Source organism: Podarcis muralis, chromosome 17 (genome assembly GCF_964188315.1).
Source record: "Podarcis muralis chromosome 17, rPodMur119.hap1.1, whole genome shotgun sequence".
Classification (NCBI taxonomy): Eukaryota; Metazoa; Chordata; class Lepidosauria; order Squamata; family Lacertidae; genus Podarcis; species Podarcis muralis.
In genome coordinates, this window is record NC_135671.1 from 9,114,799 (window position 1) to 9,127,773 (window position 12,975).

Here is a 12,975-nt window from a genome sequence, read left to right on the forward strand (position 1 = left end):
CAAGTCTGTGCTTCTTCAGAAGGAAAGAAAGGGGGTCAAGGTGAATAGAGCAATCATAACCGTGATCATCCACAAACTCACAAGACCTGGAATGTACAAATTCTTTTCTCCTCCTCCAGTGAAGTAATTCACAATCCTCATTTGCATTTGCATTTATAAATTAGTCCATGCAAATCTTGCACAAATCTATGTCCTTATTTTGGAAATGACCATTTGTACACATGCCCAACATTTGCCCTCTTTCTTGATGTGGAAGTGGCCAAACTAATTAACCATTATCCTGAGACCGTTGGCATGGGTTTAGGATTTTGTGCAGCGCTACGGCGAAACTCACTTTCATTGGAGAAAAGAAGAAGAAATTAGTATATTCAGCTTAAAAAAAAAAGGTCCCCATTCAGCAGAGAGCAAACTAGTGGACCAAGGGAGGATGCCTACAAGTATTATCAGAAAACAAATAAGTCTGTCCTGAACTCTCAGCTCTGCCATATAAAATGGAAACAATTAAAGTTGACCTGATTATTCAAAAGTATGGGGCGATCTGATATAGGCTTTATGCACACCATAGATTCAAAGCAACTCCCTACCCCTCCAAGTATTCTGGGAACTGTAGTTTGTGGAGGGTGCTGGAGAATTGTACCCCTGTGGGGCATAAACTACAGTTCCCAGGATCCGTGTGTGTGCACGCGCATGCACGCTTTAAATGTGTTTTAAATGTACAGTGTATAGGCAGCCACAATGAGAGTCTTCTTTGGCAATCACTCGTAGCCGAGTAAAATTGTCTTCCATAGACACAGTCTTAACAGTGAGTCTGTAAGTGACCGTGGGGGCCAATTCTGGATCCACACATCCTTCCACAGTGGAGACATAGGTTTCCGGGTGGGAGTTGATCACGGTGAGGTTTGCCCAGCGTGCCTTCCTCTTAGCAAGTTTCTCCCTTTCATCCTGAGTTTGAGTGTCTTCACAGCCCATGACACCTTTGGTAGAGGCTGTTCTCCAGTTGGAACGCTGGCAGGTCAGTGTTTCCCAGTTGTCGGTGTTTATACTACATTTTTTTAGATTTGCCTGGAGAGAGACTTTAAACCTCTTTTGTTGACCATCAGCATTATGCTTTCCATTTTTAAGTTCGGAATAGAGTAGTTGCTTTGGAAGACGATAATCAGGCATCCGCACAACATGACCAGTCCAACAAAGTTGATGATTGCTTTGACGCTGGTGATCTTTGCTTCTTCCAGTACAATGGCATGAGTTCACCTGTCTTCCCAGGTGTTGTGTAAAAAATTTTCAGAGACACTGTGGATGGAATAATTCGATGCGTTGGAGATGGTGTGAGAGTAAACCCCAGTGAACACTCTCAGTGGGACTTTCAAATAGACATAAAATGAATTGCACTGCAGCCCTGGGCAGTCATTGCTGTCTCCGCCTTTGCGATGACATAAACTGAAGTCAAGAGAAGGAAGCAGAGGCTGCGGCTGTTCTGAAACATTTGCCCACAAACGTTTGCCCGCAGCTCAGGGGGGAAGAGATGTGGATCATCTGGTGTGTGGCCACTTGCCTCTTGGAAGTAGGTAAGACCTTCACTCAAGGATTCTTATTTAAGACATTGTTTTAAAGGGTTTCTTCACACGCTTCCCTCTCCGTCTCTCCCCCAGGATGGTCCAATGCAGAGATCAGGCAGCAGTGGAGTCTAGTGCTTCAGGAAGGCAGGAATGCCAGGCTGGAGTGCGAACAAACCACCGACCACAACAGCATGCTTTGGTTCCGGCAAGACCCAAGACAGGGTCTGCAGCTTCTCTTTAGTTTCTATTTAAATCAACCACAGCATCAAGGCAACGTTTCTGAGCGTTTCCAGGCTGAGCAGCGTGAAACAAAGCAATGCCACCTTAACATTTCCCCAGCCAAACCAGAGGATTCAGCTGTGTATTTCTGTGCAAGCAGCAAAGACACAGCATTTCAAAGTCACCTCTTCTTCCTACCAAAACCTCACTTCATTGATGTGCATGGAGGGGAGAGCGAAGATGACTTAGCTAGTGGCAGAGGGTTCTTAACCCCACAGTGGCCAGCGCTCTGCTGCAAAAGCAGACGATTGTTCTAATTGATGTTGGACCAGCTGGGCTCTGAAATTAGAACTGAGCATGGTTTGCTAAGGTGGGGGTTGTTGGGAAACTGTGTACATGCAGCTACTCACACAGAGTCAATTAAGGTTTGGCAGACAGCCAGAAGGCAATCTGAAGGAGTAAGTCTGCCTGGAGATAACAGAGACATGGAGACCGCTCCCTGATTGGTCAAGCTCTCTCAAGGGAGTGATAATTAATGGCCTACTAACTGGAATGTGTTAGTTCAAGAGTTCAGTGTTCAGAGTTCTGTGTCAGTGTAGGAGTTATGAGTCGTGTCAGAGAGAGCTAGCTAAAGATCCGTGTTCTGTTCCTGTAAATAGTCCACTATATATAATAAACACCTAACTACAAGTTCCTGGTTCCTGCTTCGTCTATCCTGTCTGCAGCCAAGTCGCCAATTGCTTCCGTGGATTCTGCGTGTACTCTGCTATGTCTGGCTAAGGTCCTGCAACTAGTCAGAAAGTTGCGAAACACCAATAGGTTTTGCCAATAGGGGTGGCGACAAGCCTTAGAGGTGTGATGGGCAGAGGAGAATCAGCTGCTGCGTAGGGGCTCAGGACCCCCGCCTTTGTCCTCTCTCTGTTTCCTGCCCCAGCAGAGCCACAAATTCGATTGCGAGCAAAATAATATTTATGGGTGGCTGTTAAAAATTATATAACTTCAAACTCCCCCATAATATAACCAGACGTAAAGAACGGATGAGATTTCCAAGGGGACATTGTTATATACATGCAACAATATAATAACCTGATGCTGAAACACTGAGCTCACGGGACCAACAATGATAAAATTAATGCTGAAGACCAGACATGCTTCATCCCACAAGGGTCTTCCTCAGTGGTCAGTAAATGTGCCTAAAAACCCAGCACTGTCGCCAGAAGGAAAACACTTGACTGATCTAAATAGAAACAGTGAGCTGACGTGCAATAAATACAAGGTGTAATAGTTTGTGATCAATATACATCTCTGACAAGATTGAAAACCTCAGTCTAGTAAGTAATGGTTTTTAGGAAACTCGCCAATCACTCCATTGAATTATTGTGCACATATGGTAAACCTGGAGAGATAAATGGATTAATAGAGAAGGTAGTATTTTTCTAATGCCCAGTCTATAAATCTAGGTAAAGGTAAAGGGACCCCTGACCATTATGTCCAGTCGTGACCGACTCTGGGGTTGCAGTGCTCATCTCGCTTTACTGGCCGAGGGAGCCGGCACACAGCTTCTGGGTCATGTGGCCAGCATGACTAAGCCGCTTCTGGTGAACCAGAGCAGCGCACGGAAACGCCGTTTACCTTCCCACCGGAGCGGTACCTATTTATCTACTTGCACTTTGACGTGCTTTCAAACTGCTAGGTTGGCAGGAGCATCTAGATGATGCCCAATTAAAACAAAACACTGTGGAATTTGGGTTTTAGATTTCATTTTTGTGTGTGTCCTGCCCAGCACACCCACTATTCCATCAATGCTAGGTTTGCAATTGCTTGTTTTCCTCATGGCATAACACACTCCATCACAGGCAAGGGAAATGATAGCTATTCAGCACTGTTTCTGACCCAAAACATGTGAGATTACCACTTTTTTTTTTTGTTTTTACACCAAGCAATCTTCAACATATTGAAAACCATTTTTTTTTTTTTAAGTTTTAAAGGTATACCTAGGAATGGGGAAGAAATTCAGTTTGTTTATTACACATATAGGAAAATATATAGTGGATTCCTCTGACATCCCTAGCTGCTAATTCATTCAGATTTGACTAGCTGCTTGGTTGTTGTTTTTACTGCTGAATTGACCTATCAGTTTAAGATTATGCTATCTTCAGAGAGATGAGCTTCTCTTTTTCATCAGGTCCCCAGCTGCTCCACCTCCTTGGCAGAAAGGTCTCAGAACCAGTTCCTGCCAGCAGTGAGGTGCACTCAAGAGAACCTCCTCTTCATCTCTTCTTTGAGGCTCGGAGGCAGCAACTGCCTTGCTCCACGTTGCTCTTGCAGCAGAGACCATGTGGTGGAAAGCGCTGGGTGTTGGCTTGCAGCTGTTGGCAGGTAGGAGAATCTCTCTCACAGGCAGGGTAAGTCTGTCCAAGGGCTTCCATAACTGTAAAAGGAAGGAAGGAAGGAAGGAAGGAAGGAAGGAAGGAAGGAAGGAAGGAAGGAAGGAAGGAAGGAAGGACCCAGCTGCACAGGGGAGATCTACCAAGAGAGTCGGCAATGAGATAAAAAGGACACCCTGCATGCAATATGGAATTTGCAACCGAGAAGAGAAACAGGCAGAGAAATGAGAAAGGAGGAGGGCCAGGATAATAATAATAATAATAATAATAATAATAATAATAATAATAATAATAATTTATACCCTGCCCATCTGGCTGGGTTTCCCCAGCCACTCTGGGCGGCTTCCAACAAAACACTAAAATACAATAACCTATTAAACATTAAAAGCTTCCCTAAACAGGGCTGCCTTCAGATGTCTTCTAAAAGTTTGGTAGTTATTTTTCTCTTTGACATCTGGTGGGAGGGCGTTCCACAGGGCGGGCGCCACTACCTCTGCCTGGTTCCCTGTAACTTGGCTTCTCGCAGCGAGGGAACCGCCAGAAGGCCCTCAACACTGGACCACAGTGTCCAGGTAGAACGATGGAGGTGGAGATGCTCCTTCAGGTATTCAGGATGGGGAAATGAGGGGCAGAAGCCCAGCAAATCTAAAGGGGTCCTGGGCAGAAGAGGTGTCCCATAGTTCTCTCTTTCTCTTGCTTGCCTTCTTGCTTTCATTCATAATATATTTGAATATGTATAATGTATTCAGTGCTTTTTCTGGGGGTACGCATGCCCCTAAACATTTTGCGAATCTAAGTTTGGCCTCATTGAGGGGCAGTATTTCAATATGAGTAGGAAAATGAGAGTACCCCTAAGCATTTTTTATATATATATATAGAAAAAAAGCACTGAATGTATATACTTAAGAGTTGGTTCTTGTCATATCTCTGAAGGCAGATAATATGACCAGAGGGAAGGTCCTTTTCTGTGTTGCAGCAAGATGGATTTCTGCAGGTCTCCACACTGCTAGACCTTAAACTCCGCTGAAGATCTTAGCAATTGGGCTGATCTGTATGAATCCCTTAATTTTCTTCTTCCCAAAGAATGGCTGTGCTCCATTCCTATGGGGAACATAAAGTGCACCACAAGGGTGGGTGGAATGCTAGTGGGGAGGAGGAGATTATGGGAATAGTGCAGCCTGTAGAGCACGAGACTCTTAATCTCAAGGTCGCAGGTTCGAGCCCCACGTTGGGCTAAAGATTTGGGCATTGAAGGGGGGTTGGACTAGATGACCCTCAGGGTCCCTTTCAACTCTACAGTTCTATGGTTCTATATATGAGGACTGGAAAGAAGGGGATAAAGGAATTGATGGGGAAAAATGGGGTAAGCTAATGGGCCATTCACTGCCATCTCTTTTTTATATTTTTTTAAATTAATTTTAACATATAAATTATAAAATGTACCACAAAACTTATCACTTAAACAATCTTTTTAGACTTCCATCAGCACCTCTGATGATCCACCGTTTTAACCACTTCTTAGGCATTTCTTAACTTTATATTGCCTTTACATCTCTTAACAAATCATCCTCCCCCTTGTCCATTTTTACAATACTTCTAATAATACTCCTCACAAAACTTCTTGCAACCCTACAGACGTCGTCTGTTCTTCACAATTACTTTTCAAATAGTCCATAAATTTACTCCAGTCTTCTGTGAATTTCTGGTCTCGCCGGTTTCAAATCCTTCCTGTTAGTTTATCTAATTCTGCATAGTCCATTAACTTCATCCTCCATTCTTCAATCGTCGGTAACTCTTCTTGCTTCCATTTTTGGGCCAATAATATTTTTGCTGCTTTTATTGCATATAAAAAGAGCTTACATTCCTTTCTATTTTTGTCACTCCCTGCAATGCCCAATAAAAATGCTTCTGGTTTCTTTATAAATGTATATTTCAACATTTTTTTCACATTCACTGCCATCTCATCCCTTCCTGCTTTTGAAATTCCACAGGCCGTTCTCTCCTGAATGCAAGCGCCCAGTGCAAATATGAGGTGGGATTTAGTTGAGGGAAAGGGCAGTTTCTTCCTTTTGGAAACAGAAAAGCAAAGTTAGGAGCCAAACTGGGACATGTAAAGCTGAGTGAGCTCTCCTTCTTGGGGGTCCTTGTTCACTTCTCAGGTCTTTTTTACAGGTTTCTGCAGTGGAGTCACCGTGACGCAGAAGGAACAGTTCAAATTTGCCCGGAAGGGGGCCAAAACAAGTATGGAGTGTTCCCACAATGACAGCACCTACTCAACTATCCTTTGGTATCGGCAGGAGAGCAACCGTGCAGACAAGCGGCTGGAGCTCATTGGCTACTCTGTACATGGATCTGTGTCTATGGAGCCAAATATGGAGAAATACAGTATAGAATCGACAAATGCGACACATGCTTCCCTGTCCATCACTCCGGAACAAATGACAGATTCAGCCGTGTATTTTTGCGCAGCCAGTAAAGGCACAGCAAGAACTTTCTGCCTCACAGCTGCACATAAACACTGCAGCTCTGCCAGCACTCCCCTTCCTGCCTTCTATACCACACACACACAGACACACACACACACACACACACCTCAGTCACTTACAGAGTCCTGTTTCATAAGACAATGAGAAACAGCAGCACTCTCTGCCACTGTGGGCTTATGGACCCTCCACATGTGCCTATTTTCCAGGGACAGTCCTAAATTTACAGAAGCCATCCTGTTTCTGATTTGATCCCGGAATGTCCCACTTTTCCTTAGGATGCCCCTATTTTCATCGGAGAAATGTTGGAGGGTATGGGCTTATGGCCCGCAGCATTATTTATGATTTTCAATTTCATATATTTCAATAATTTTACAACCATTTGAACATTTCAAAACTTGACTTCCTTCCCCCTCTTTCTGCGGTTCCTTAAATTTATTTTTAATATTTTCTGCATATCAAAATTAATTTGCTGATTTATTCATCTCCTTTAAATGTATACTCTTATAACACTGCAGGTTTTTACAATAATCCTGCCAATGTTCTTATCTGTTTACAATTTATTTGTAAATATTCAATAAACCATTTCCATTCTTTTATAAAAAGTTTGTTATCTTGATTTCTTATTTTTCCGGTAAATTTCGCCATTTCTGCATATTCCATAAGTTTTTGTATCCATTCTCCTTTCGCTGGGACTTCTGCTTTGTTCCATTTTGGGGCAAGTAACATTCTTGCCGCTGTAGTTAAACACATTAATAAATTTCTATACAGTTTGGGTAGTTCTGTCCCTATAATCCCCAAAAGCAGGACTTCTGTTTCTTTTACATACGTTCTTTTAAACATCTTTTTCAATTCATTATATGTCATTTCCCAGTAGGCTGGCTGACACGGTGTCTTTAGAAAGCATTCCAACTGTTATGTACTGAAGTTCTCACCCTGGGCCAGCAGGGGGATACTGTAGATAGTTATGCAAATGAAGGATTGAAAGTGACGTTCAGTGATTGGATGGATACTGTAGATAGTTATGCAGATGAAGGATCGAAAGTGGCGTTAAGTGATTGGATAGTTTTAGAAAGTTGTTACAGTAACATGGTACTGGAGCTCTATATAAGCAGGCTGACTGAGCCCTTCAGTTCAGTTCTGTCCTGGCCTGTGAATAAACAAGAGCTGTCTGAAGAATTGCTGTGTCGTCTGATATGTTCACCCACAACTTAACACCAAACCCCCCCCCCCCCATCTCCCAGAATCTGGCAAGCCTTAAAAGTAGGAGAGCAAAGAGCTCAAAGACAGAGGGCACATAGCAGCACCCGTAGAGGAGTTGATGAGCATGACGAATGAGGAAGTGGGAGAGACAGGGGGTGGAGATTCACTCAGGACAATGCCATTATCCAAGAGGCTGGATTCTATAGCCTCTCTCTGTAAAGATTGAAATAAAAAAGGACGGTAATAAACTTTCCCTTGTCTTTATACTTTCCTGGGTAACTAGCTGGGAGCCGCTGACAGCATCCTGACAGTTATTTGCATATCTTGCATAGAAATCTTCTCTTTTCTTTGACCCAAATCTACAGCCAATACATTCCATCAGGCCCTTGAGTTTTAGAGTTAAGGAGAGAGGGATTTCTGTCTCTCCACACGATTCTTATATATCTTATCTTGTAACAACTACATAAAATGAAAATAACCCTCATGTTGTTGTTTAGTCGTGTCTGACTCTTCGTGACCCCCTGGACCCCTTCGTGACCCCCTGAACCAGAGCACGCCAGGCACTGCCTCCCGTAGTTTGGTCAAACTCATGCTGGTAGCTTCGAGAATACTATCCAACCATTGAAGGAGGTCTGCAATGAAATTTTGGAGGGGGAAAAGGCACCCGAATCGTGGAAAGAAGCTTTTATTTCACTTATACCGAAAACAGAGACTGAAAAGAACCAGGTTAAAAACTACCGCCCTATATCATTACTTAATGTGGATTACAAAATCTTTGCAGACATTTTAGCAAAAAGATTGAAGAGAGTGTTGGTAGAGGAGATTCACAAGGACCAAACAGGCTTTCTCCCAGGGAGACATATGTCGGACAATGTGAGGAACATTATAGACATTTTGGAGTTGTTGGAAGTGAATATTAATAGAAAGGCAGTGTTAATCTTTGTGGATGCGGAGAAAGCCTTTGATAATATTTGTTGGACCTTTATGAAGAAGAATCTTCAAGGGATGGGGGTAGGCCAAGGTTTTGAAAATGGTATAGGTGCTATATACTCTAAGCAAAAAGCAAAGCTGATTGTGAACAATGTGGTTACGGAAGAAATACCTATAGAAAAAGGTACACGACAGGGATGCCCAATATCCCCTTTACTTTTTATAACAGTCCTGGAGGTTTTGTTAAACATGATTAGAGGGGACCAATTGGTTAAAGGAGTTCAGGTCGGAGCCATAAATTACAAATTAAGGGCATTTGCAGATGACTTAGTACTGACTTTGCAACAGCCAGATACTAGTACTAAAAGAGTATTAGAACTAATCGAGATATTTGGTCAAGTAGCAGGATTTAAACTGAACAAGCAAAAAACTAAAGTGTTGGAGAAAAATCTAACAATGGCAGAAAAAGAGAAGTTTCAGAGTGAAACAGGTTTAGTAATAACAAAAAAGGTGAAGTACCTGGGTGTGAACTTGACTTCTAAAAATGTGAATTTATTTAAAGACAATTATGACAAATGTTGGACAGAGGTGAAGAAAGATCTAGAAATATGGTCAAGGTTGAGACTTTCCTTGTTAGGCCGAATTGCTGTTATTAAGATGAATGTATTGCCTAGAATGTTGTTTTTATTCCAGACACTCCAGATCTTGGACAAGATGGACTGTTTCAAGAGGTGGCAAAAAGACATATCAAAATTTGTCTGGCAGGGCAAAAAGCCCAGAATAAACTTTAAGATATTAACTGATGCAAAAGACAGAGGGGGTTTGCCCTGCCGGACCTGAGACTTTATTATGAATCGGCAGCGTTTTGCTGGTTGAAACAATGGCTGCTTCTTGAGAACACAGACATTTTGGATCTGGAAGGGTATGACAATAGATTTGGTTGGCATGCATATATATGGTATGACAAGGTAAAACTGCATAAAGGCTTTAAAAACCATATTGTTAGGAAAGCATTGTACAATGTATGGATAAGATATAAGGATCTACTGGAAAGTAAAACTCCCAGGTGGCTATCACCAATGGAGGCTAAAGAGATAAAAAAACTTAATATGGAGTCCAAATGGCCAAAATATTGTGAAATTTTAGAACAAGATGGTGAAAGAGTTAAGTTACAGAGTTATGACAAATTAAAGTCTAAAGTACGAGATTGGTTGCATTACCTTCAGATAAATGAGGTATTTAAACAGGACAGGAAAATAGGTTTTCAGATGGAGAGGTCGAAATTAGAAACAGAATTGTTAGAACCCAATACTAAGAACTTGTCAAGAATGTATAATTTGCTGCTGAAATGGAATACACAAGATGAAACAGTAAAATCAGCTATGATCAAATGGGCACAAGACATAGGTCATGACATTATGCTTGATGACTGGGAAAGGTTATGGAACACAGGTGTTAAGTTTACGGCTTGTAATGCTTTGAGAGAAAACATAATGAAAATGATCTATAGGTGGTACATGACCCCAGTCAAACTTGCAAAAAATTTATCACCTGCCCAATAATAAGTGTTGGAAATGTAATGAGACTGAAGGTACCTTCTATCACCTTTGGTGGACCTGCCCGAGGATTAAAGCCTACTGGGAAATGATCTATAATGAAATTAAAAAGGTCCTTAAATGGACATTTTCTAAAAAAACAGAGGCTTTTCTCCTGGGCATGGTGGGCCAATTGGTGCCAAGGAAGGACAGAACTTTTTTCATGTATGCTACTACAGCGGCAAGAATTCTTCTGGCAAAGTATTGGAAGACGCAGCAGCTACCCACTCTGGAAGAATGGCAAGCGAAGGTGATTGACTATATGGGAATGGCAGAGATGACCGGCAGAATTCGGGACCAGGGGAGCGAGACAGTGGAAGAAGATTGGAAGAAATTTAAAATATATCTTAAAAACTGTTGTAAAATTGAGGAGTGTTGAGATGTTACGGTGTTAAGAAACAGAGAATTGCAGCTGTAAATCATAAGTCTAAGGAAATTATAACGAAAATGAGTCAATTAATGAAATAGAGGGTTGCTGAGAAAGGGTAAAAATAAGGATGCAGAAAAAGGGAGGTATGGGGAAGTCCGGGAAGTAAGGTGAAGGAAAATAAGTTTAAGAAATTATATATGTTTATTTGTTTGTATGTTTTGTTTTGTTTTATTGTTCGTTTTTATTACATGTTTGGAAAATTAATAAAAATTATTAAAAAAAAAAAAAAGAGAATACTATCCAACCATCTCGTCCTCTGTCGTCCCCTTCTCCTCGTGCCCTTCATCTTTCCCAACATCAGGGCCTTTCCAGGGACTCTTCTCTTCTCATGAGGTGGCCAAAGTATTGGAGCCTCAGCTTCAGGATCTGTCCTTCCAGTGAGCACTCAGGGCTGGTTTCCTTCAGAATGGAGAGGTTTGATCTTCTTGCAGTCCATGCGACTCTCAAGGGTCTCCTCCAGCACCATAATTCAAAAGCATCAATTATTCAGCAATCAGCCTTCTTTATGGTCCAGCTCTCACTTCCATACCTCACTACTGGGAAAACCATAGCTTTAGGCTAGCCTAAAAGGAAAGGTGATTGTTTTGGTTTCCCCATTCCTGGACTACAGCGTCCTTTTTGAGATGGAGTGAGACTATCTTGTAGGTGGAGCTTCCTTCAGCTGCTCAGAGACAACCCAAATTTCTAGACCGAAGTCTGCGATTAAACGTCTCTGCTAGTCATCACTGGGTGAGGGTGTGAGAGAGAGGAATATCTTGATACCTCTGCACAAATTTAAGAGTCTCATTCTGCACAAAACATGTTAACAACCCCAGTTTGGGTTGCACAGGGAGGACTACTGAACTCCTGTTTCTAAGAGAGCTTTGTTGTGTTCATATAGACAGAACCAGACTGTTGGTGCCAAGGAAGGAAGCCGATATAATACAGTCACATTAAAGCCACATTCGACACTTGCAAAGAGCTCAGAGATGTGGATCATCTGGTGTGTGGCTCTGTGCTTCTTAAAATTCAGTAAGTCCTTTGTCAGAATCTCCTTCTCTGCTCTACAGGTGGCTTTTAATATTCTAATCCGAGACCCTGGTTTAAATTTCCTCTTTCCTCTTTCTCTTTCAGGATTCTCAAATGCTGAGATCACCCAGCCATGGAGCCTGGTGCTGCAGGAAGACAAAACTGCACGGATCGAGTGCGAACAAAAATATCAGCACAACGCCATGTTCTGGTACCGCCAGGGTGCCAAGCCAGGTCTACAGCTCCTCTTTCACTACTATTATACCCTGAAACAGCCTGCAGGCAATGTTTCTGACCGGTTCACAGCTGATATGCCCAGCACAGATCGCTTGATCCTGAATATTTCCCCTGCAAAGCCAGAAGATTCAGCTGTGTATTTCTGTGCAAGCAGCAGAGACACAGCAGTTCAAAGTAACCTCTCCTTCCTACAAAATCCTCTGTGTGTCCTCATCACTCTGCCTGCGTGGGCAACTGTGCTTGAGTGGTACGGATCCATTTACTATGAAATATGCTCGGAGTCGAGAGTGGATTTCATGCTCTTTATTCACCTTAGTGGTGATGAGGAGTGGAAGTTCCCCCCACAATATCTGCTTTATATACATTATTTACACAGTGGGCTGCACGTGATTGGCTAATTCTGGGATTCTCCTGTAGGCCAATCAGGTTGTGGATTGGGTGGCTCCTGCGGACCAATCATAAAGCTTCATTGTTCTAGGACCAATCAGACTGCTGCATTCTGAATCCTATTGTTCTAGGACCAATCAGACTGCTGCATTCTGGATCCTATTGTTCTAGGACCAATCAGACTGCTGCATTTTGGATCCTATTCAACTCAGTACATAACAACCATGTATGGACGAATCTGAGATTCCAGTTCCTCTGCAGGGCTTCTGGCAATGGGAAACTCTCAGGAAGAGCATGTGCTCCAGAATCCTCTAAGGAGTTGGGATTTGGGACATTATAAACATTATAAAACTGTTCAGGGCCAGGCAGGTTTGCTGGCTGACCTGGCAGCCTCAGGCTACAACATTTGCATTTTCTATTATTGGAAATAGCATGTCTTTATCACTTTTCCATACGATAAAATGCTCAAATTATCCCGAGATCCTGGGAAGTGAAAAGCTGCCGTGATGACCTCGGGAGGTGGGCGTTCAGCCAGACAAA

At 42.5% G+C, this 12,975-nt stretch overlaps 1 gene segment (V, D, J or C); it reads left to right on the plus strand.

The window, feature by feature from the left end:
• Window positions 1-11,547: 11,547 nt before the first annotated feature.
• LOC114588187 (T-cell receptor beta-2 chain C region-like) overlaps window positions 11,548-12,975 on the plus strand; it is a 49,636-nt gene continuing 48,208 nt past the window's right edge. Inside the window, 2 exon segments of the C gene segment in view lie at window positions 11,548-11,814; window positions 11,917-12,215. Of these exon segments, the coding sequence occupies window positions 11,772-11,814; window positions 11,917-12,215 (342 nt within the window).